This window comes from Myotis nattereri, assembly GCF_964212035.1.
Source record: "Myotis nattereri genome assembly, chromosome: 1".
NCBI classification, from domain to species: Eukaryota; Metazoa; Chordata; class Mammalia; order Chiroptera; family Vespertilionidae; genus Myotis; species Myotis nattereri.
Window position 1 is genome coordinate 41275638 of NC_138075.1, and position 24387 is coordinate 41300024.

Sequence of the window (24387 nt, forward strand, 5' to 3'; positions counted from 1 at the left end):
AAGCAAAGTGAAGGATAAAAGTGATAAGATCACACCAATAGATGCATAAAAAACATTTGACATAACCCAACATCTATTGATAAAAACTCTCAGCAAAGTGAGGATTGGGGAACATACCTCAACATAACAAAGGCCATACTGGTATATGATAAACCCACAGCTAAGGTCACACTCAATAGTGAAAAGCTAAAAGCAGCTGATCAATGATTCTCTCTCTTTTTCTTTAAGATCAGGAATAAGATAAGAATGCCCACTTTTACTACTTTTATTCAACATAGGCATGGAAGTCCTGACCACAGCAATCAGACAAGAAAAAGAAATAAAAAGCATCTGCATTGGAAAGGAAGAAATAAAACTGTCATTATCTGCAGATGACATAATATTATATTTGGAGAGAACCCTAAAGATTCCACCCCAAAACTACTAGAACTAATAACTGAATTCAGTAAAGTAGCAAGATGTAAAATTAATATTCAGAAATTGATTGTATTTTATACACTAATAAAAACCAATCAGAAAGAAAAAGAAAACAATCCCATTTACAATTTCATCAAAAGAATAAAAATACCTAGGAATAAATTTAACTAAGGAGGTAAAAGACTTGTACTTGGAAAGACACTGAAAACGGTGAAAGGGATTAATAAGAAGCACAAATTGAAAGTCACAAAAACAGTCATTGGGATGTAAAGCACAGCATAGGGAATATAGTCAATAGTATTGTAATAACTATGTATGGTGCTAGATGGGTACGAGAATTATGGGGGTGATCACATCCTAAGGTATGCAAATGTCTAATCACTATGTTGAACACCTGAAACTAATAGAATATTGTATAGCAACTGTAATTGATAAATAAGTTTTTAAAAAAGAGTTTGAATTTTATTTTTCAGGTGATGGCAATCACAAAAAGATTTTCAGTAGGAGGGGAATATAATGAGATTTCTTATAGAAATTTTTCTTTGGCAACAACAGGAAGGGTAATTGAGATGAGATTTCAGAGATCAGCTTAGAACAGCGGTTCTCAACCTTGGCGGCACATTAGAATCACTTGGGAATCTTTTTAAAATCCTGATTTCTGGGCCTCATCCTGTGGAAATTCTGTTTCTTTGTTACTAATGTTGTGGTCCCACCCCATAACAAAGAAACAGAATTTCCGGAGGATGAGGCCCAGGAATCAGGATTTTAAAAAGATCCCCAGGTGAGTCTAATGTGCAGCCAAGGTTGAGAACCACTGGCTTAGAAGAAACCCTTGCAGTTAATAGTTCAGGTGGGAATTTAAAGGTCTGACCGTTGACTGAAAAGGCCTTTATCTGTCTTCTTCCTCCCACTGTCAGCTTTTGATCACCAGCAACACTATCAGAATCTCCTTCAGGAGCCAGGCCTGGGGATGCTGAGTAGTAAGAGAAAATGCCAACCACAATAGTTCTTCACCAACACTTTCATCTTAGTTGGGCCACCCCAAAAGACAAAGTGGACTTTTCCAGAAGGTCTATGAGCAGAAACCGACCCCCAACCCACACACACAAAAAGAACTGCAAAATTCCCCCTTTAAAAAAAATGATTTTTTTAAATATTATTTTTATTGATTTCAGAGAGAAAGGGAGAGGAAGAGAGAGCTAGAAACATCAATGATGAGAGAGAATCATTGATCAGCTGCCTTCTGTACACTTCCTACTGGGGATCGAGCCTGCAACCCAGGCACATGCCCTTGAATGGAATCAAACCTGGGGTCCACAGGCTGACGCTCTACCCACTGAGCCAAACTGGCTAGGGCTGCAAAATTCCTTTTAATGTCACAATCCTTGGGCACCTCACTTCTCTCAGCAACTATTGTGCCCACCCACCATATTGTACTTTTTCAGCAAGGGAGTATACAAGAAGAGGCAAAGGGAAAAGAGGAGAAGAGGAAGGTGGTAGAGGAGCGAGGCAGCTGGTGAAGGCCCTTTATCTCATTTGGGAATAAAGAAGAAGAATGAAAGCTGTTACAAGAAGAGTAGAAGCTGTTTACATCTTGTGGCCCATTAGCAGGACTCAGATTTTACAAGGAGATTTAGGATAGATGGAAAAGCTCATTCAAGGGAAAACCAGCTCTCCCTCCACTCTCTGGCATAAATCTGATGGGAGTTAAAAGGAGCTAATCCCTTTCCCTAGGACCCAGGTCCTCAGCCTCAGCTATACAATGATATTAACTATTAACTAATAACTAAAAAAATATGCTCATGCCTGAATCATACCCCAAGAGATTCTAATTGAATTGGTCTAGAATGCAGTCTTGGAACTGGTCCGTTTATAGAATTCCCTGGGTGATGTAAATGTACAGATGAGTTGAGAACCATTGCTCTAGACCAGTGATGGCGAACCTATGACATGTGTGTCAGAGGTGACACGCGAACTCATTTTTTTGGTTGATTTTTCTTTGTTAAATGGCATTTAAATATGTGAAATAAATATCAAAAATAAAAGTCTTTGTTTTACTATGGTTGCAAAGATAAAAAAATTTCTATATGTGACACAGCACCAGGGTTAAGTTAGGGTTTTTCAAAATGCTGACACGCCGAGCTCAAAAGGTTCGCCATCACTGCTCTAGACCCAGGGGCCACCAAGTTTTCTGTAAAAGGCCAGAGAGTAAACATATTGTGCTTTGTGGGCCACATGGTCTTTGTTGCAACTACTCTACTCTGCTGTTCTAGTGTGAAAGTAGCCATAGACAATATGTCAATTAATGGGCCCAGCTGTGTTCTTATAAAACTTTATTTATAAAAATAGGCAGTAGGGTGAATCTGGCTCATGAGCCATAATTGATTGCTCCTTATTCTAGAAACACACTCCAAAGGAAGTAAGTCAGAAATAGAGAAAATAGAAAAAAAATATGCTAGTTTATAAAAAAGGCATTTGGAAGAATGCCTAGTTTTATTTTAGTACAATAAGATATGTTTCTGAGGTCCATTTCATAAAATGCTTGGGTCTTCTGAGGAAATGAAGTTTTGGTAGTTGACAAAAATTCACTTTACCAACCCTGCAGTAGCTATCTGTTAATAATGACACTATGTCGGTCAATTTTACATTTAAAATCTGATAACAAAGAGTTTGAATTTAAAGTCTTGGTTCCATATGAGGTAGGCCCAACTTAAGGCAAAGTGTCAGGTTAGATATGGGGAGTAAAAGAAAGAAGAAAAAAAATAGACTATTAACTTCCATTAAACCTTTATGCTGTTTGACTTCTCAGGGAGATCATGTACGATGGATTAAAAAAATACAACAGCCCTGACCGGTTTGGTTCAGTGGATAGAGCATCAGCCTGCGGACTCAGGGGTCCAAGGCTCGATTCCAGTCAAGGGCATGTACCTTGGTTGCAGGCACATCCCCAGTGGGGAGTGTGCAGGAGGCAGCTGATCGATGTTTCTCTCTCATCGATGTTTCTGACTCTATCCCTCTCCCTTCTTCTCTGTAAAACATCAATAAAATATAAAAAAAAAATACAATAATGACCTACAATGGTGAATTAGAAGAATTAGACATGAAAGATGAACAACTTAAACTTAGAACTTAAATCAAGACAGAAAAAAATTAAAACCCTGATAAGAAGAGAGTCCTACAAGGTAAGGGAGGTGGGCTGGTGGACTGTGTTCTCCAATTTCCTTGGCTAGAATTCAGTTAGGGGCCTTTTATTTCTGTTTTGTTTGGTTGTTATTGTTTTGTTTTTAATTCTACATGCATAGCCAATTTTAATTTATACCATCGTATTATGCTGGAGAAATCTAGAGAAAGCAGACATTAGAAAAATGAACTTTTGCCGAATTATGAAGTTTCTCTTCCATCCTCACTGGTTTCATCACTCTCTATGGAAAAAGTAGTAAATGATAGGTTGCTGCCAAGCATGCTCCTTGTAGTCAGGGCTCGATGAGCGGTGTGGGTTATGTTGTCCTGACCTTTATCCTGTCGATGTTGGCTTCCATCTTCAGCTGTTCCACCAGCTTCCTGGCTTGTGCTATGCTGGCAGTGTTGTTGCTGGCCATTGGAGTGCCGGGTGGGTTTTTCAGACACCCTGAGAAAGAAAACGAGGAAGAAGAATGCATCAGAGACGTCAGGAGCTGCCAAATGCACAAGTTCATCAGAACCGAGGGATCTCAAAAGAGTGGCTGGAGCCAGGCCTGGCTACTCCAGCCCTCCCTCTCTTCAGTCCAGCCCTGCCTCAGACTGCCAGGTGGGCCAGAATATGGAGTTTGCTTTTCCAACTCCCCTGACCTTCTGCCCTTCCATCCTTATTTAGGGGCAAAAAATGAAGTCTGTGACCGAGTCAGCCCTAATAAGATGTGCTGCCACATTAATAAAGCAAGTTATTAACATGATCATAGTTTATTAAATGACTTCAAAATAATAAGGGTGAGTGTATACATTGTTACTGTTGTTATTTATAGGGTACGACTATTGTCAGATACTGTGGTAAGTGCCCTGGGAGGATGAGTGAAAGGCAGGTGGAGAGAGGAATGGGAAATTATGTAATCCTTCAGGACCAAAGACACCGAATTTACCATGTTTCCTTAACGGGCTCAAACACCAACTTTTTGGTTGACTCTAACCACCTAGGCCTATTAAACTGCAGAGACACTGCAATGGGACGTGTGGCTTTGCAGTGCCACTGATCCAGCATTGTTTCAAATAGTCACTTCTCTTCACTCTGTCTGACAGATGGCGTTCTTCACAACTACCCACTTTCCTCACAATTCTTCAGAAACACATCTATAATGACCAGGGGGAGGGATTGCCAGGTCTAAATGGCTAATTATGTCAATGGGTTCACGAATGGCATTCGAAATAAAGTAGAATAGACATTACTTTTTAAAATGTGAAAATAGAAGACAAGTGTTTAGAGAGCGGAGCTCTGTACCTATGTAGCTTGTGAGATGGCTTCTTTGCCCAGGCTCTGTCAGACCCCCTCCTATCCTTGACCCCGCCCCCTTCCACTTCTTATCCCAATTTCATTTTTCTTCTAATTCTTTCTTGGCCCACCGTCTCACTTTATTCTTGTTGTTCATCTCGGAATGCCTCCTATTTTATTTTCAGTGCCCATTTTCCCCGCCTTCTGATCCGGTCTCGCTTCTGCCAAAGTGCCATGTGCTATTTCAGGACCATCTGTGTAAATGTGCCCCTTGGGGTCACCGACCCCCAATAATGACGCACAGTCTGCAATTTCACTAGCCCTGCTGAGAGCTGCATGACTCAAGAAACGCGAAGCATCACAACACTGCTGCAGTCAACACGAGTTGAAGCTTGTTCTGAAGACATTATTTTAAAAACCGTGACTTCTGCTAGCTTTGGGGAGTATTTTTATTTACAGATAAAGTAGGATCAGGTTACCATCTAAAAAAGGAAAGAGCACTTGTATGCATGCGTATTAGCATAACCAGTGGACACAGACACTGGGGCGGTGGGGGCTTGCCTGGGGTGGGAATGGCTGGGGATGGGTGGGTCAAGCAGGGAAAAAGGAGACATATGTAGAACTTTAGACAATAAAGAAAAAAAGAAAGAAGAAGGTAGTTCACAGAACAGCTACAGCAGATGATAAAAACTTCAGTTCCCCTTAAAGAAGTCAAGGGTAAACAATATCTCTGGTATTGAAGGGGTAAAAAAAATAAATATATAAAAAAGGAAAGAGCAAATAAAAACCTGGGGAAGGAAGAATAACACATAATAAGTTCAATACATGTTTTTTTTTTTTACTAAAATCAAGAAATAATTTTTAATAACCAAAAAACCCCAAAAACAAAACAGAAACAAAAGACTATAAATTATTTCGTTAGGTTATCTAGTTCTTCATGACAAAAAAAAATTATGTATGACTCTGTAAACAAAGAAGTCCCTTTCTAGAGAGTGCTATTTTATAAAGAATACTGAAAAATAAACTGGAAGATAAGTTAACTGTTTTCTCAATTTATTTTCAAAGGGTTTGGAGAGAATAAAGTGGGAAGGAAGATGCAAGGAATTTTAAAGCCACAAAGATCTCTGACTCTGCTTTCATATGCTTGAAGACCAAGAAACATGTAAAAACAAACACAAAAATAAATAAAAGGAGGCTTTAACAACTGTGATTTCATCAGCATGGTTAGGGATCCAACGATCTTAGTGCTACAGAGAAATTAAGTATATGCCCCTAAATCAAACAAACATCTCACCAGTTTGCAAAACCTTACAGGGCCAAGATGGAATACTGACTTACCCAGCAGAGTGGCCTAACTCTTCCATTCATCCAGAGTTGGAAGCAGCCATGATCTACAAGCCCCTGGACACTGTTTTGTGAAGCCAAACTAAAATTTATCACACGAGAATACAGACTAGAATACAGACAATCACAGAATTACCAAATCCTCATGGGGCCTGAGGGAGCTTTGAAATTCTGGTCAGCTACTCTTCTGCCCTTGAATATAAATGAGATCACAAAGATCACAGCTTGCTTCCAAATACTCCTTGTTCTTCATCAGTAATATATATATACATACATACATATATATATATATATATACACATATGTGTATATATATATATATATATATATATATATATATATTTTTTTTTTTTTTTTTACAGAGACCACCCTCTTCCCACCTCCCACCAGAATCCTGAATTTTAACTGGGCATATTAAGCTCAACGATACATTCCCCAGCCTCCCTTGCAGCTCAGTCTAGTTAAATGACTTAAGCTTTGCCCAATGAGATATAAGCAGAAGTATCCTTGAAGGGAGGGGTATACCCTTTGCTTCCCCTTCCTCCTGCCACTGGCCTGGAGGGTAGTCATGTTGACCATAGAGCTCCATCTTGAACCTCTAGGCTACACTCCAGGGTGAGCAGGGAGGAGCTGGGTCCTTACTGACATGGTAGAGCCACCAGACCAGCTGTGAACTGGTTACCATCTATGTGAAGAGAAATGAGCACTGATCTTGTTTCCATCACCATTATTAAGGGTTTCTCTGCTATTGGCTAACAGATCTGCCATTAACTGAGTACATAACCCATTCTTTTCATTTGACTATCTAAGAAAGTCTATGTCTTAATGCCTGCTCATGTTCCTGGGAAAGCTGTGGATGTCCTGAGGAGACTGAGCTAGAAAGTCTATTGCTCTTGTAATACATTCCTATATATTTAGTAACGTAAATAATAGAAGTTTATTATCCTGTAGTTTTGGAGGTCAGGGATCTTAAATAGGTCTCCCTGGGCTCAATTCTAGGTGCTGGCAGGGCTGCATTTTTTTCTGGAGGCTCTGAGGAAAAAGCTCTTTCTTTTCCTTTTCTAGCTTCTGGAAGCTACCAGCATTCCTTGGCTCTTGACCTTTTTCCCCATCTTCAAAACCAGCGATTGTGAGTTGAGTCCTTCTCCTGTCATATCACCATAACATCTTCTCCAGTCACATTTCCCTTTGACTCTCTTCTGCCCCCTAACTACATTGGGCCCACCCAGATGATCCATGGTAATCTCCTGATCTTTAGGTCAGCTGATTAGCAACCTTAATTCCATATGCAACATTATTTCCCCTTTGCCATGTAACAACATATTCACAGGTTCCAGGAATGGGGACATGGACATCTTTGGGGGCCTTTATCCTTCTTACCATAGAAGGAGACCTCTGTGCAGGCAGAGAAGGGAAGTAGGAAGGCTGGGGTTGAGATGGGAAAAGAAGAAGAATGGGCAGGATGCCAGTCTAGACATGCTGGGAGAGAACATGGTGGAAATCGAACTGGACTTAAGTTTTAAGAGAAAAAATAAACATAGGCTTTGATTTGTGCTCCTTGTTTTAGGAAGATACATCCTGAATGTTCTTGTTTTACCATATGACCCAACAGTGGTCTAGCGCCCCTTTGAGAATCGCTTTGCACATTCTCCTTTTTCACATCCAGCTGCTTTCCCATAAAAGCACTGACAAAATTCCGCGCCCCCCGCGCCCCCCTCCCCCAAGACTGAAAACTGTGGAGTCCTAGACCGGTGTTCCAAAGAAGTATGTGTTTTCCTAGAAAGTGGCTGTGGTAAATAAGAAAAGTTGGCCTATCGTTTAAGCTTGAGGCATTGGGACAAAACATTTTATACTTACACACACACACACACACACACACTCTTTTCATCCCATAAAACTGAAACTCTATATCCAATAAACAATAACTCCCATTCTTTTCTCCCTTCAGTCCTGAAAAACACTATTCTACATTCTGTTTCTGTGGTTTTGGCTATTCTAGATACCTCATGGAGGTAAAATCATACACTTTTGTCTTCCCATGACTGGCTCTGACTCTCTTCATGTCCTCCAAGTTCACTAATGTTGTAGCATGTGTCAGAATTTCCTTCTGTTTTAAGGATGAATATTTCATTGTATCTATATAGCATATTTTGCTTATCCATCTATCTGTTGATGGATACCTGGGTCACTTCCATGTTTTAGCTACTGTGAATAGCACCTCTATGAACATGTATATATAAATATCTCTCCATGACCCTACTTTTCGTTCTTTTGGGTATATCCCTAGAAGTGGAATTGCTGGATTATATGTAAATCTATTTTTATTTTTTATTTTTTGAGGAACAGCCATACTGTTTTCCACAGTGGCTGTACCATCCATATAATAAAAGGGTAATATGCAAATTGACCCTAATGGTAGAACTACCAGGACTGCCCCTTGGTGGTCAGTGTGCTCCCACAGAGGGAGCTCAGCTCAGCCACAAGCCGGCTGATGGCTGCTAGCGCAGCGGCAGTGGTGGGAGCCTCTCCTGCCTTCTCAGCAGCACTAAGGATGTCCAACTGCGAGAGGGCGCAGGCTGGGCTGAGGGACCACCCCCCCCCCCCCGCCCCAACTGCATGAATTTTCATGCACTGGGCCTCTCGTTTTACATGCTTATAAAAAGTACACAAGGGTTCCAATTTTTCTTTATCCTCACCAACACTTGTTATTTTCTGTTTGTTTGGTTTTTTGATAGTAGTCACCCTAATAAGTGAGAGGTGGTTTCTCTTTGTGGTTTGATTTTTATTCCATAATGATTAGTGATATTGAGCTTCTTTTCCTATACTTACCAACCACTTGTATATCTTCTTTGGAGAAATGTCTATTCAAATCCTTTGCCCATTTTTGAAATAGTGTTTTTTTTGTTGAGTTTTAGTAGTTCTCTATCTATTCTGAATATTAATCTCTTATCAGATATATGGTTTATATTTTCTCCCATTCTATGAATTGACTTTTCACTTTGTTAATAGTATGCTTCGATGCATACAGCTTTTAATTTTCATGAAGTCCAATTTGTCTATTTTTCTTTTGTTGCTTGTGCCTTTGTTGTCATATCCAGGAAATCATCACCAAATCCAATGTTGTGAAGCTTTTCCCTATGTTTTCTTCAGAGTTTTATAGTTTTAGCTCTTACATGTAGGTCTTTGATACATTTTGAGCTAATTTTTTATATATAGGGTTAAGTAATGGTACAATACCTTTCTTTTGCATGTGGATATCTAGTTTTCCCAGCACCATTTGTTGAAAAAACTGTCTTTTCCCTATTAAGTGGTCTTGCCACCCTTGTTGAAAATCATTTGACCATATGTGTGAGGGTTCCTTCCTGTGCTCTCTATTCTATTCCTAAATTAATTCTATTCTCAGTTAATTTCTAAGTATTTTATTTTTTTGACACTATTGTAAATGGAATTTTTCAATTATTATCCTTTCCAGATTGCTCATTGTTAGTGTATAGAAATGCTACATGACTGTTTTTTTAATGGGGAGGAGGCAGCCTTTTGTCTTTCAATGCTACCTGAGTTGAGAGTAACTGCATGCTGTGAGAAGTGTTGTTGAGCAAAGGGTCCTGCACCTTGTGAACATAATGGGACCCAGAAAAGTGTTGACAGAGCCCTGTTAGAGGCTTAGGCAGTTTCAACAGGGAAGCAGATGCACATCAGATATTCTTGGCGAATGTTCCTGTTTCATTTTACATGTAACCCAAATTGGGCAGAAATGACTTTTTTTTTTTATAAGAGAGAAGGAAATTGTTCGAAGACACCAACTAAAATAGCTAAAAGGAAAAGTAAAATTCTGCCTAAAAGATCAGTCAGATAAAGCTTTAAAACACACATACCTCTTAAAAACAACTAAAAGCTTTTGGTTAAAAATAGAGGGAGCTTCATCTCTATGCCTCGCTCCTCTCGCACCCCATCAGCCCAGTCTTTGGACTGCCTTGTGATGCACTGGAGTTTACCTTTGCCGAAGCCCAGCCTGGCCCTGGAGCCATCAGAGGGCCACTCCAGAGATTCACCCAGTGGTGGACTCTACTTCTCCTCAAAATCGGTGGAGCAGAAGGAAATTGAGTCCGAATCTGGTTCTCTTGGGGGAAACTCTGAATTCCTGAGGTCATTTCTGGGAGTCAGCTGGGTTGATGAGCAAAGGTTGGGTAGTGTAGCTGGAGTGACACTCTGGTTCATCAAGCTGTTCTGAGCCCAGCAACTGGTAGCACTGTCAAGTGTTGTATCACCTGGCAATCAAGTTACGGCATAGAATTCGGGTGGCCACACATCTCTAAGTTTGAATTAGAGGATATGATACTGCACACCAATTCTTTCAGAATTCTATAGCCAAAAGCTCTTTTTAAAATTCTAATAATTTACCCTCTGGAATTTCCAAATAGGATTCAACCTATTCTCCAAGCCTCACTAGATTCATGGCAGTGGTTCTCAGTCAGCGGAGGTACCACCCCTTCAGAGGCATTTGGAAATGTGTGGGGTGGTCTGGGTTACGATAATAACTAGAGATGCTGCTGGCATTTAGGGAGCAGAGGCAGAAGCTCTCGTCCCCTGCAGAGTGCCAGGCAACCATGACGTGGGCTGCTCAAAAGGCCCATGCTACTCTCGATGGGAAAGGACACTGACAACGCAGCCACAGAGAGAGCCATGCATGAAAAATCCGCTCAAAGAAAGTACTCCGCGAGGAAAGTTGCAACCAACTGGGCTTTTATACTTGTGTCTTATGATCCCTATTACCGTTCCAGCGATGAATAAGTGTTACGTGCTCTTAATTCTCATTAGCATTATGCTTTATGGATGTTTGATTCCTGTTTATTTAAAAGAGAACAGTCAGAGGGCAGGCAGGGGAGGGTGGGTGGGAAGAGATCAGTCAGTGAACTTGCATGCATATATGTATATCCTGTGGACACAGACAACGGGGTGGTGAGAGCCTGGGGGAGGAGGGACGGAGCAGGCTGGAAGAGGTTAATGGGGGAAAAAGGAGGGACTATGTGATACCTTCAACAATAAAGATTAAAAATAAAATAAAAAAAATAAAAAAAGAGAACAGTCTCTTTCTTGCAATGTGCTGGTAGAATGAGATTATGCTGGGTTATATCTGCCGGTGAGCAAAAAGAATACAAACGACAAAACCCCCTAGAACAATAATAAAGCTTGTGTAGGACAGATTGGCAGGACTCCTCAAGAATGTCCTAATTATCCCACCTGAATTCCAAACCCAAGAATAATACAGAAGACATTTTTGTTTTTGTTTTCAGCTGATGAGAGGAACACCCCCACCCCCACCCCCACCCCCACCCCAGCAATAGGAGAGAGAGGCCTGTCATGGACTAATAACCATTCGATGAGCTTTCTTTTTCTAATGATACATCCAGCATTTAAGTTTCTTTCAGGAGGAACTTTTCTGTTAAGAAAACACACATTTTCTTGCCACTTAGGCTTAGGAATAAACACACAACCCTTTATTTCTGTGACACGAAGATAAATAAATGTGTTGCTAATGGGATTTTTGCCTTAGAGAGTGTAGGTTAATTGTGGAGGATCCCATTCTTTTAATACTTTAGTGGTGTTCTTTAAGTCAGGCAGCCTGGCACCCAGCAGGCTTCCCTATGGCCTTTCGTTTTAATTATAACTGTGTGTTTCTCAGAACTGCGTTTTGATATTTGCGGTAGGTGCTAAGGCGGTTTGATTTATCTGTTTTGTGTATTTACAGGTTCAGATTACATTGGCAATAACACAAACGACTTTAGGTCTAGAAAGCAAATGAGAGGTTTATAGTCTCTCAGCCACCTGATGATACCTGTCAGTTAGCCCTATCATTCATTGGTGAGGGCTTTTGAATTAGAGGACTAATTTCAAATGATTCTAATTAAAAATATTTCTGAGCTTCGACATTAGTCGCCTAGATAGATATCTTTGTTACCTGTTCACACCACAACCCAAGTTTAGCTTGGTCATTTTGCCACTCATCTGTTTTGATCCCTACACTAATTTATTCTGCAGCAAGCAAGGGCAACCTCACGAATTGATTAGATTACGCCTACAAAGGGTACAGTTAATATCCATTCCTGCGAAGGGCTTTAACAGTCAGAACGCCAGTGAATGTATGCATAGCAGCTGCAATGTGAAGAATAATAATCGTAGGATAGGCTGCCAGGCTTCAGCGTAGCTCTTTGTCAGGCATCTCTCTGTTACCAGTTGGCCACTTTGACTTGATACCGAAATAGCACATTTCAATCTGTACTAATAAGCACACACTAATTTCTTTTTGGTGCTTCAGCCACTAGGGATATTTTCAATCAATAAGGGATTTGTTTGTGAAGCGTGTTGCTGCTCCCTCAACACTTCCAGGCCCCAGAGTCTCAGGGTTGGAGTCCACCTTGGACGCTCACTCTTTCCCAATTATGTTTTAAAAATCGGAAACGTCATTAAGATATCTTTTGGGGGTCACCATGCGCTGGTCTCCTGCCTTACCTTCGCTCATATTTGAGCAGCAGTATGGAGACTGGAGGAGGAGAATGAAAACAGATGAGAATGGGGCAAGTGGGGGGACAGTGATGGGGGAGAGAATATCCACACAGACTTAGGCATGGAGGAGCTTGGTGATAATGGGTATGAAATGATACTGAACTCCACTGGGTGCTGACTGATATTTGAAGAGGAGAGGGGGGAGGGGAGGAGAGGGGAAAGGAGGGGAGGGGAGGGGGTCCAGGGAGATGAAGGAGGCACCAGAAAATATCCTCCCCTGGGAAGCCTCAGGGAGTTCACAGGCAGCCAGGATGAGAGAGCTGGACAACACAAGCTGGCGAAGGGGAAAGATGGATTTGTAAACAAATCAAAACAGGGGCCTTCTAAGTACCTCCCCACCTCCCCCATCTTTTAGTGCTTCTCATTTCCGGGAATTCAATTTTACAGGCCAAAAGCTCTGTTCTTTCACCAGAGGGCCAGAAACTCATATTAAAAATGAACATTAGCTTGTAAACCAGGAGCTTGCCGTGTGCCAGGAAGTGGGCCAAGTGCTTTAAAGCATTATTCTATTTAACCCTCACAATTCCAGGGCAGCAAGTAACCACCGCGTCCCTGGTTGGAGGAAACTGAGGTTTAGATGAAGTCAGAACATTGGTGTTTCTGAATCGTGCTCCCCAGAGAAAGGTTTCCTTCCAGCCCTCTCCATTCACATTTTTCGAGGCAGCAGACCGATCCTAATCTGGGGACTATGGTATATGTTTGGCCATTTCACAAACATAATAGCAAATTTTACCGTCTTTGTAGCTCAGGGAGAGCAAGTGGGAATGAGGCTAGTGTGCCAATAGGGAAGGAAAATCAAGGGAGTGACATCAACTTCAAGTCCACTCTGTACTATTTCTGTGAGGGTTTGCTGGGATATGGCCACTTGCCCAACAGAAGAAAGACAAGATCCCATCTGATTTCTCTCAAATCAGCATGGGAGCCATCAATGGCGTGTAGGTGGAGAGTAAGACACAGCACAGCTCCCCCATTCTACTGGGCTGCCGGAAACCATGGTTTGAGACGGCAGGTCTCTGCTTTCCAGCAAACTGCTGCTTCTGAAACAGCTTCTCTGTGAGACACAGCCTTCCTCTTGGAGAGAGCATCCTTGGTTAGCTGCTCTTAACGACCTTGACAAAAACACATCCCTCGAACAATGTTGACTGAAAGTCATGGATTTTACAGATTATGTAAAATGAAACAGGAATGAACAGGCCATGTTGCAACTTAAAAATGACACATAAGCTTTTCATTTTTATCTGGGCCTTGGATAAGGAAACGGCTTGTTATCCACACATGGGGCTGGCATTCTTAGGTGTTAAATGGGCTTTGTTCACATCAAGGAAAAAGGATTAGTATTTTGTATGGCATATGTTGGATCTTTCTCTTTCTTTTCTTTTTTTCTTTTTGTAAATATGGAAGCCCAGACCATGAACCAGTAGGATTCCAACAAAAGAGAAATAATGAGCTTGTTTCCATAGAAATGGCTCTGTTAACCTCCTGATGTCTAATACTCTGCAACAGCAGGCAAAGGGGATCTGACAGGCTGCGGTCTTCTGCATCCCTGTAGGACATTATCTATTGGTTAATTAATTTCTTAAAAAAACAACAAGGACCTACTGCTTCAATTCTAAATTCTCAGTGGATCTCAAGGTGTAGACAACCCCCGGAGTTTGTCCACGCTTCCCTGCCACTGTTCCAATGGCCCCTTAGGCTTACAAAATGGTAACACCGGAAGTCCTTTGATTGAGCTCCTCCACACAGCGCCCCCCTCGTGCGCCCACCCCCCCAGTAAGAACCGGACCTCCTCCATTCAGGTTTGTTTTTTAAACACTGTGTTGTCTGGGGATATTCCCCGTGATACAACTGACGGGTTGCACAAGAGGAGAAAACAGGCACTAGGCGATAGAAGATCTGAATTCTAGTGTATTCTGACATTCTCAAGCTGTTTTACAGTGGGAAAATCACTTAATCTTGCTGGAGTTCAGTGGCTCAGTTGTAAACTAGAAATAACAACTGCAGGATTGCATGAGTGTGCTTCATGCTTGTAACAGCGTGTTATAACTAATGGAGTGCTACACAAGATGCAGGCATGAATAGAGAATGACCACTACTATTTACTGAGCAACTACTAAGCACTGTGACCCAAGAATATGACATACATAACCTCCAATGCTCACAACAAGGAACCCAGGAAAGGAGTAAGGGACTAAGGCAGTGATGGCGAACCTTTGGAGCTAGGCGTGTCAGCATTTTGAAAAACCCTAACTTAACTCTGGTGCCGTGTCACATATAGAAATTTTTTGATCTTTGCAACCATAGTAAAACAAAGACTTCTAGTTTTGATATTTATTTTATATATTTAAATGCCATTTAACAAAGAAAAATCAACCAAAACAATGAGTTCGCGTGTCACCTCTGACACGCGTGTCATAGGTTCGCCATCACTGGACTAAGGCAAAGGGGAAAAACAAACAAACAAACAAAAACTATGATGATATCCAACTGTGACTCTGTTAAGTGAGAACTTAATAATAAGCAAGAACTCAAAAAAAATAAAAATCCAAAGGGAAGGAAATCTTTTTGGGGAGGAAGATGAGTAAATCTTTACATTCAATTTTGAACTTTCTGATTTGCCTTGACAATCTATGGAAGAGATGGAAATGATTTGAAAATCAATTATGATTTGGAATGAGCAAACAAGGATTTAGTGAGCGCTTCATGTGTGCGAGTCAGAAGCATATGCCCAGGTTACACACAGGGTTTCTAAGGAAACCAGCCACCGAGCAGATGTGCTACCCCAATCATTCTAGGAAGGCACTTTCTTTCATTGGTATCTTCTGGAGGCAAAGGCTCACATCCGCATATAGTAGCTACAGAATAAACCTGCAAGCCTAGCACCTGAGGCTAATTGCCTTCTCCCTCCTCCTCAGGCCGATCTCCTGTATGTAAAGGCCAGCAGAGCATCTGTGCACACACAGCGAGCACTTCCATCAAAATCTCCACTGCCTGCTGCTGCTGGCATCACCCGCCCTAGTCTTCAGCCAAGCCAGCCTTGCTCCCTGTTCTCCCGACACAGCTCATGTCCGTGGCGGCCATGATTTTGCCACATATCTCATCCCCCCTGCACGCTTGTAAGTGACAGCCCAGCTCCAGCCGCCTCTCGTCCTCTGAGAAACCTGCCCGGCAACGACAGAAGCCTCCTCAGTCCCTCAAGCCCACCCCAGCCCGGGAGCCAGTGCTAGCAGAAAACAAGCCATTCCTCTGCCTATTTTTAAAATTGCATGCCGACTGGTATTATCAATTTTTAGTATTCTGTCCAGAGTCCCTCCCATAGATATTTATAAAACGTGCCCTTCTATCCCCCAAATTGCGCTAAATTTTTCTGTCTTCGCTGGTTAGACAGGTCAAGCCAGGCTTTACCCTCGGGCTCCTGTGCGTGCTGCTCCGAGGTCTGCAATGCTCTGCAGGGCTGCATCTTCCCTGGGAGGGGCCGCACACAGCCGCTGCTTCCTCCTGCAGACCTGCGTCAGATGCTGTCTCCTCCTGATCACACTGTCTGAGTGCTGCGTCCGCCCCTGTCATTCCCCAGCACATCGCCCTGTTTATTTCCTTCAATGCATCACAATCACCTGGAGTTACTGAATTCGTTTATATATCATCAGTCTCTTTTCTCCTCTAAATGTAAACACGTCAAAGACCTTGTCTGTTGTATTTACAGAGAGAGCTCAATACGGATTTTAAACGGATGAAAGTCCTGCGCACCCCGGCACCCAGCCTTGGGTACATATATTACTTAGACGCAGTGGAAAATGTTTGTTACCTCGGGGGGGGGGGGGCGCACCTGGCACACAGCGTCAGGCGGGCCCCTCTCTAGCCCCACCAGATGTGTCTGGATGCAGATTGCGAACAATGGCTTTGGTTTGGTAGCAAATGTGCTATGAAGCACGTCCCCGCAAAGGGCACCACCCAGGGTCTAAATCTCCTCTGATCCTCAAGTAGCCCCACATTCTTGGGGCAAAAGATAAGCTTGTGATTTGCACTGTTTCCCTTTTACCATTTCCAGGCTCCTGCAAACAAGGGACACATCCTCAGGTAACCAGATGCATTCTGGGTTGTTTTTGGCAAAATATAAAGCATCAATACCTTTTCCCAGTTGCAAAGTTACACATATGCTCTGTTTGAAAGCGGACACATCAGTCCAATGTTGAAAGCTCCTCTGTAACGTTGGCCTCCCATCCCCCCTCCCTCCACCAACCTGTGACCACTCATCGCAGACAGAATCCCCGCGTGAGGCCACAGCTCGAAAACACAGCATCGAAGGCCTCGTCTCCCTTCTTTTTTAAAAAAATATATTTTTATTGATTTCAGAGAGGGAGAGAGAGCTAGAAACATCAGTGATGAGGAGAATCATTGATTGGCTGCCTCCTGCACGCCCCCTGGCATGTGCCCTTGACTGGAATCGGACCTGGGACCCTTCAGTCCGCAGGCCGACGCTCTATCCCCTGAGCAAAGCCCGCTCGAGTTTGCCTCCTTTTTATTAGTTTAATATCAGGGAAAGCAAAGGCCCATTTCCCCCCCAATTCGCTTTTAAAAAGAGTTTTTCTCATAAAACAAACACATAGCCATTATTGGGAAACGGAAAAACACAAGAGATTTAGAAAACAAAAAGCTCCTATAATCCTTCTGATGACAACCAAGTTAATCTTCACAGTAACTTTTCAAGTGCCTTTTGGGTGTGTACTGTCATGCTGGGAAGATAACATTAACTAACGTACATAACCATTTGCTGGGCCCCGCATAAATGTTGGCCTTCTGAGGTGCTTTCTCATTATCCACACTGCAAGATGGGTTCCTCCTCCGCCCAACATCCTGAAGAGAATGGAGTCATCCTAATGTTTCCCATTACTCACGTGTCCACCTTTTAAGGCTATCACATATCTCTGATATGTCATACAGAGGCGTTTTGTTATTATTTCAAACAGAGCTGTTTTTTAAAACTGCTGCTCTAGGTTCATAACATAAATTGCCAGGCCAGTATCCTTCTGATCATAAGGAGTGAACAGAGAAAAAAATGTAAGAAATTAAAGATGAAGAAACAAGGACCCCCCCTTTTTTTTCACTTTGTCACTGAGTAAGGACGTAGACAACCGCTGCCCACACCGAGTCAGAAGCACCCTGGGTGGCAGGAGAGGAGAGGCAAGGAAAGCGCCCTTCTCCACAGGACAGCTGTTTACTTGCCATCTCCAAAGGGTGAAAGGAACTTGTCTGAAATGTGGACCTGGGGAGGTCATCTTACATGTGCTTTTGTAAAGTGAGTTTTGTCTAAGTATAATTTCTATATACACACGAAATGTCACCGTTTTGGTGTGCCGATGACAGGGTTTGGTAATTGTGCATATATAGTCCCCAAAGCACTTCCATTGCAGACACTTTTCAGGAGCTACTTAACCACCTTGGCTGCTCACTGGCTTCCTTTTCTAACCTGCCCTCCTGGAATGAACACCTTTGAGACCAATCCCCAGGTACCTAGCGCAGTTCTGAGAAAGTAAAGACAATGAACTGGACTGAACTTAATTAATACACTCTGGAATTCAGAGTTATTAAATCTCAGAGTTGAGCAGAACCCAGAAGTTATCTTGCAGAACTACCTAATCACTGATTCAATACCCTTGAATCACTTGTGACACAGTTCAGAAAATACCTCTCAATGTATAGAGCCCAGAGTGGCACTGTGCTTTATTTAACATTTGGGCCAGTTTGGGCAGCCCCTGAGGGGCTCATGAAAGGAGGCCTCTTCCAGGATAAGAGTTCAGGATTTTTCTAGGAATGAGCAAGTTAGGAAATGGCTCCTCTGCAAATTTATGCCACCAATGCTTGATGAGCAGCTAAATATAAGACATTTGAAAGTCACTGAACCAAGATCCTTATTTCACAGATTAAAAAAATTTAAGGGCCAGAGTGATTACATGAATTGCCTTTTAAAAAGGGTAGGGGAGGAGCCAGGGGGAGGGGGACAAAGTGGGAGGGGCGGAATGAGGGACATATCTCAACAATAAAAAAAACAAAAACAGAACAGCTATAACCCAGTGTCAGAATCAAGGACTTAAATCCTGGTTCAAAAGTTAGATGCACTTTTCACTGTTTCTTGAGTATTTCTAACATTTCAGTACTCTCTAAATTGGAAGCATTATTAAGGTTCAGGTTCTAACTCAGTTGTTTCCCCCACCCCCAATGTGTGGTCACTACTAGGCAAAACCTATTAGGAAAATGGGGGGAGGGGAGAAGGGAGTCAATGAAGTCAAAGCAGTAGCCTGCTCTCTCTGCTGACCCCTCCCTACCCTATGCTGATCACTACTCAATAGTGAGACATTCTGATCTACTTAGACTAGAGGAATTGGACTTGATTTTCCCACCTTAGTTATTTTTTGTACTATTTTTGCAAAGAATGTAGATAACCAGCAAATTTGATTACAGTTTCCCTTATTAGTGAGTGAATAGTATTTGCTAAGCAGATCCCTGCACTTTAATAAAATAGGCTCATGTTGTGTGGAAGGAGAAACAGATAATTATGTAGATCCCTAAGGAATTTTTAGAAGACATCTCCTTTTAATAAATGTGGTCCTATTGATGGAAATTTGAAGGGAAAGACAGAGGTCTGTGGACGTAGCAGGGCCATGAGGATGCTCAATGAGCTGAGTCATGCTGCCCCAAGGTACTGAACCAATGTTCATGAAGAAATGTCAGAATCAGTGTGGAGTACAGAGCACTGAAATCTGAGGCTGGAGGTCTGGATTTGAGTTTCAACTTTGCTGCATAATCATAACTGAGTCATTTTACCCCTTTAGGCCCCAATTTCCCCTTCTATAAAATGAGAGATTTGAGGTGGATGAATGCTTGATTCCTTTTATTTTTTTTGCTAGTTGTTCAAGAGATATTAACATAGTTCCTTTCCTGTCACTGTTATCATGAAATCTCACAGCTCTGGGACTCTCTCAACACAGTTAATTCTCAACACAGCCCAAATTCTAAAATTGAATGTCTAAGGAAAGTGGGTAAATATGCAGAAAAGCCCTAAGATCAAGAGGACCCCAGCTGGCTGAAAGGAGAATTCAAACTTTCTATTCTCTCATGTCCATTTCCTACCTTCCGGGATCCCTCCCACTCTACTTCAATTCTAAGAATTCAGGACACCAATCTATTGAGCCTGCTGTTTCTTCAAAACACATAGATTCAGGAAAAAAATTTCCTATAATCTTTCCACCGATAGGCAACCAAGTTAATTTTCACAGTAACTTTTCAACCTGGTTAGGCACGTACAGGAGGCAACTGATGGATGTTTCTCTCACCTGTCTCTCTCTCTCTCTTTCTCTCTCTTCTCTCTCTCTCTCTCTCTCTCTCTCTCTCTCTCTCTCTCAAATTCTTAAAAACATATCCTCAGGTGAGGGTAAATAAATAAATAGATAATACCTTACAGGAAGTTAGCTTTAAAACAGGTTTCCTGTTGGGCCTCTAAATAGTGTTCTTTTTTTTTTTTAATATATTTTATTGATTTTTTTACAGAGAGGAAGGGAGAGAGATAGAGAGTCAGAAACATCGATGAGAGAGAAACATCGATCAGCCGCCTCCTGCGCATCCCCCACTGGGGATGTGCCCGCAACCCAGGTACATGCCCTTGACCGGAATTGAACCTAGGACCTTTCAGTCCGCAGGCCAACGCTCTATCCACTGAGCCAAACCGGTTTTGGCCTCTAAATAGTGTTCTTACCTATATAGGTTAGCTGTGGTCGGCCAACCGTGGCTCGCGGACCACATGCAGCTCTTTGGCCCCTTCAGTGTGGCTCTTCCACAAAATACCATGTGCGGGCGCGCATGTACATTGCAATTGAAACTTCGTGGCCCATGCACAGAAGTTGGTATTTTGTGGAAGAGCTGGTATTTTGTGGAAGAGCCACACTGAAGGGGCCAAAGAGCCGCATGTGGCTCACGAGCTGTGGTTTGCCGAGCCGCAGTTTGCCAACCACGGGTTAGGGGATTTGATGCTAACTTCTAAGTGATACACCCAAGGCTCATTTGTTTCATTTAATTTTAGGCCATCAACATAGAATGGTAGGTATAACTGTGGAAGGTCACCTTCAAGAACTCATACTATATTTCCCTCTGTTTGGGGAAAGCACCTCTGAGGCAAATCAGAAACAGATTTTCAGATGAAGAAACAATAGCGACAGCAAGTGAACTGACCAAGCTCACAGACAGTGAATACAAGGCAATTCTTATGTCTCTGAGAACTGGCACTTTCACTAGAAAACCCCAGAAAGTAGAATCTCTTCTTAGTAGATCTTTTCTATGAAAATGACTAATTTCCTTCATTAAGTAGGACCCAGGAATGGAGCTCAGATCCAGAAACATTTTGTGGCCCTGGAATAAAGCAAAGCTGATTCTGCTGAAGAGGAATAAGACTGTTCAAAACATGTTTGTACAGTGGGCTAACCAAATACACCCCAGGAAGTACACACCAAAGAGCCAGAAGAGCGATTCACGCCTGGTTAGAGCATTACTCGCTTGGCTGAGGGTTATTTAGAGTGTCATGCAGGTTGAGACAAGGTGAACAGGCCACTTCACAGATAGGGGAGGTGATTAGCAGTCTGTATAGAAACATATTCTGGAAGCCCTGGAGAGAGACACTGTCATTATGGGTGCGTTTAAAATGAGGATGATACATTTTCTTCTGGCTGGTGGGAGCAGATATTATCATCCTAGCAAATAGTTTTCCAGAGGCATTGAATCTTCTATAAAAATGTTCATTTATCTGTCAAGCTGGCATCAAAGCAACCCACGCCAATTATGACAGCCAGCCTCTCCTCTCAACGCCAGCCTCACATCCTCCTGTGTTTTCCACCCGGCCAAGCATAGAAGGATCCAGAGAGTCCCTGTGGCAAGTCTTCTCTCATCCTGACGAATATTTCCATGAAAATCAAACCAAAACTGAGTAGGAAAGAGAGGTAGACTTACGTTTAGTTTCAAGACTTGGATATTCATTAACCTCGCCCACACCCAATTGCTTTTGGCTCTGGCACGTAAGGCTTACAGTTATGACAATGTCTGGTATTCTTTCTTTACCTTTGCCTTGCTTGGAGAAGCCAATTCTGCTGCAGTTGCCAGAGAACTCTGTGATGTGTAGACACCCATTTTCAGAAACCTGGTGTGTTTGAAAGGCTGCTTAGTGAGTGACTCTGGATCCTTAGCATCCTCACATCTTTTCCTTCTTGAGCGAATGTTTGATGGGTCGTGCAGCTAGGAGCTGCACCCACCATTGGGGTGGATAGGAATGGGATGAACGAAAAGTCAGTGGGCCCATCGCAGCAGCTATTTAAAACAGCTGGGAAAGAAACAATACACACCCCTGCATCTGAGCCAGCTTACTTGCTGGGCCTGTCATGCAGGTGACTCCTGATGAAGCAAAAGAGCCCAATTCATTTTACAGAGGTCTAATTAATACTCTGACGTTACAAAGTCATTTGAAATTCCTAGAATTTGTTTCTAAACACCCTAATGTCAGTAATCTTACTTGCTTGTAAAATACTTTTTATTCTTAGGTGTTCCACCTATACACAAAGGACAGAACAGAATCTTTAGTAAAAGTCTCTTAGAACTACTGAAGTTATGGTGTAGTGCAAACAAAGGGAGTCCACGGCTGCTATGAGACAATGACTCAGTTCACACGAGGTACTGTGACGGTTCAAAGACGGACAAAAGGCAGACACCCAAGAGGGACTTCAGAGGAGACGTGGTATTTTCATGAAGTGTTTTGGTGTCACAACAAAACCTTAGGATTTTAATTACACAGGAGATCAATCATCTTTTCTTCCCATTGTTTTCAAAAAACAAAACAACCAAAAACAAAACACACCCAAAGACTTAGTTTTAAAAACTGTCCGTCTTTCTTATGTAACAGATCATTCTTCCTAAACACCTGTGTGGCTTTATTTAATCTCACTGGGCAATTAAACAGAATCCCACCACCCTCTGTGTCTACTTTCCTTTCAGAGCTCAGTGTAATCAAGAGATTTGGAACTTGCTTACGAATGAGACAGGTGGTGCTGGGTGCCCAGGCTATCATGGGGAACTGGACACAACCCAGTTTTCAAGGAGCTTATACTCTAAAGGTAAAGACAGACCCAGAAAGAGGCAATTTCAACATGGTGTCTGTGTGCTAAGACAGGAGAAAGTTCAGGAAGTACCTAGGAGGGAACCTAACCCATTTTTTTTTCCAGAAAGAGGAAGAAATAATAAAGTATATTTATAGTACTAAATACAGTGATCTGTTAGGTTAAATAAGAATTTCTCTCCAAGCCGAAACCGGTTTGGCTCAGTGGATAGAGCGTAGGCCTGTGGACTGAAAGGTCCCAGGTTCAATTCCGGTCAAGGGCATGTACCTTGGTTGCAGGCACATCCCCAGTAGGAGATGTGCAGGAGGCGGCTGATCGATGTTTCTCTCTCATTGATGTTTCTAACTCTCTATCTCTCTTCCTTCCTCTCTGTAAAAAAAAAAAAAAAAGATCAATAAAATATATATTTTAAAAAAAAAAAAGAATTTCTCTCCAAGTAAAATGGTGGTTGCCAGGGGCTGGGATGAAGAAAATGGGGGAATATTGTTTAAAAGGTACAAACATACAGCTATAAGATAAGTCCTGTGAATTTAATATACAACATGGTGACTGTAGTTAATAATACTGTGCTATATCCCCGAAGGTTGCCAAGAGGGAAGATCTCTCACACACACGTGCACACACAGTGGTAACTATGTGAGGTAATGGATGTGTTAACTTACCTAATTGTGGTAATTATTTTGTAATGTATTATGTCTTAAACTAGAGGCTTGGTGCACAAAATTCGTGCACGGGAGTGGGGGTGGTGGTGGAAGGGGCAGTGTCCCTTAGCCCGGCCTGCACCCTCTCCAATCCAGGACCCCTCAGGGGATGTTCGACTACCTGTGGGATCAGACCTAAACCGGCAGTCGGACATCCTTCTCTCAATCCAGGACCACAGGCTCCTAACCACTCACCTGCCTGCCTGCCTAATGCCCCCAACTGCCCTTCCCTGCTGGCCTGGTTGCCCCCAATTGCCCCCCCCCCGTCGGCCTGGTCACCCCCAACTGCCCTCCCCTGCCAGCCTGATCTTGCCCCTAACTGCTCTCCCCTGCTGGCCTGATCACCCCTAACTGCCTCTGCCTCAGCCCCTCCCCCCATGGCTTTGTCTGGAAGGAAGTTGGACGTCCAGAAGATGGCCAGTCAACCCAGTCTAATTAGCATATTACCCTTTTATTAGTATAGATAATCACATTGTATACCTTAAACTTACAGAGTGCTATACGCTAACTATATTTCAGTGAAGTTGGGGGAAAAAAAAGAAGAATCTGGTGCACAGAGTCCTCTGGGGAAAAAAAAAGTAAACACTGCTGTAAACTCGCTTTGCAATACCTGTGTAAAGGAAATTGTGGTTTAATCTTGAATAATAAAACAGTGAAGCACAAAAATAATAACTTATCTCCAGCTAATAAATGCAAAGCTCTGAGTGCTCAGTGCACAGGATATGATTTGTTCAAGTCACAGACTTCAAGG

The 24387-nt window shown here is 42.4% G+C and overlaps 1 protein-coding gene across 2 annotated transcripts in view; it reads right to left on the reverse strand.

Annotated features, from left to right (window-relative positions):
- GNG2 (G protein subunit gamma 2) overlaps positions 1-24387 on the reverse strand; it is a 111550-nt gene that overhangs the window by 15227 nt on the left and 71936 nt on the right. Inside the window, exons 1-2 of one of the 2 annotated variants that reach the window (XM_081093498.1) lie at positions 16190-16452; positions 3930-4045 (exon numbers count right to left, since the gene is read on the reverse strand). In XM_081093498.1, coding sequence (XP_080949624.1) covers positions 3930-4045; positions 16190-16244 — 171 coding nt within the window. In that variant the 5' untranslated portion in view covers positions 16245-16452. Of the gene's footprint in view, positions 1-3929; positions 4046-16189; positions 16453-24387 lie in introns of those variants that run through there. The other variant, XM_081093499.1, reaches the window with a different exon arrangement.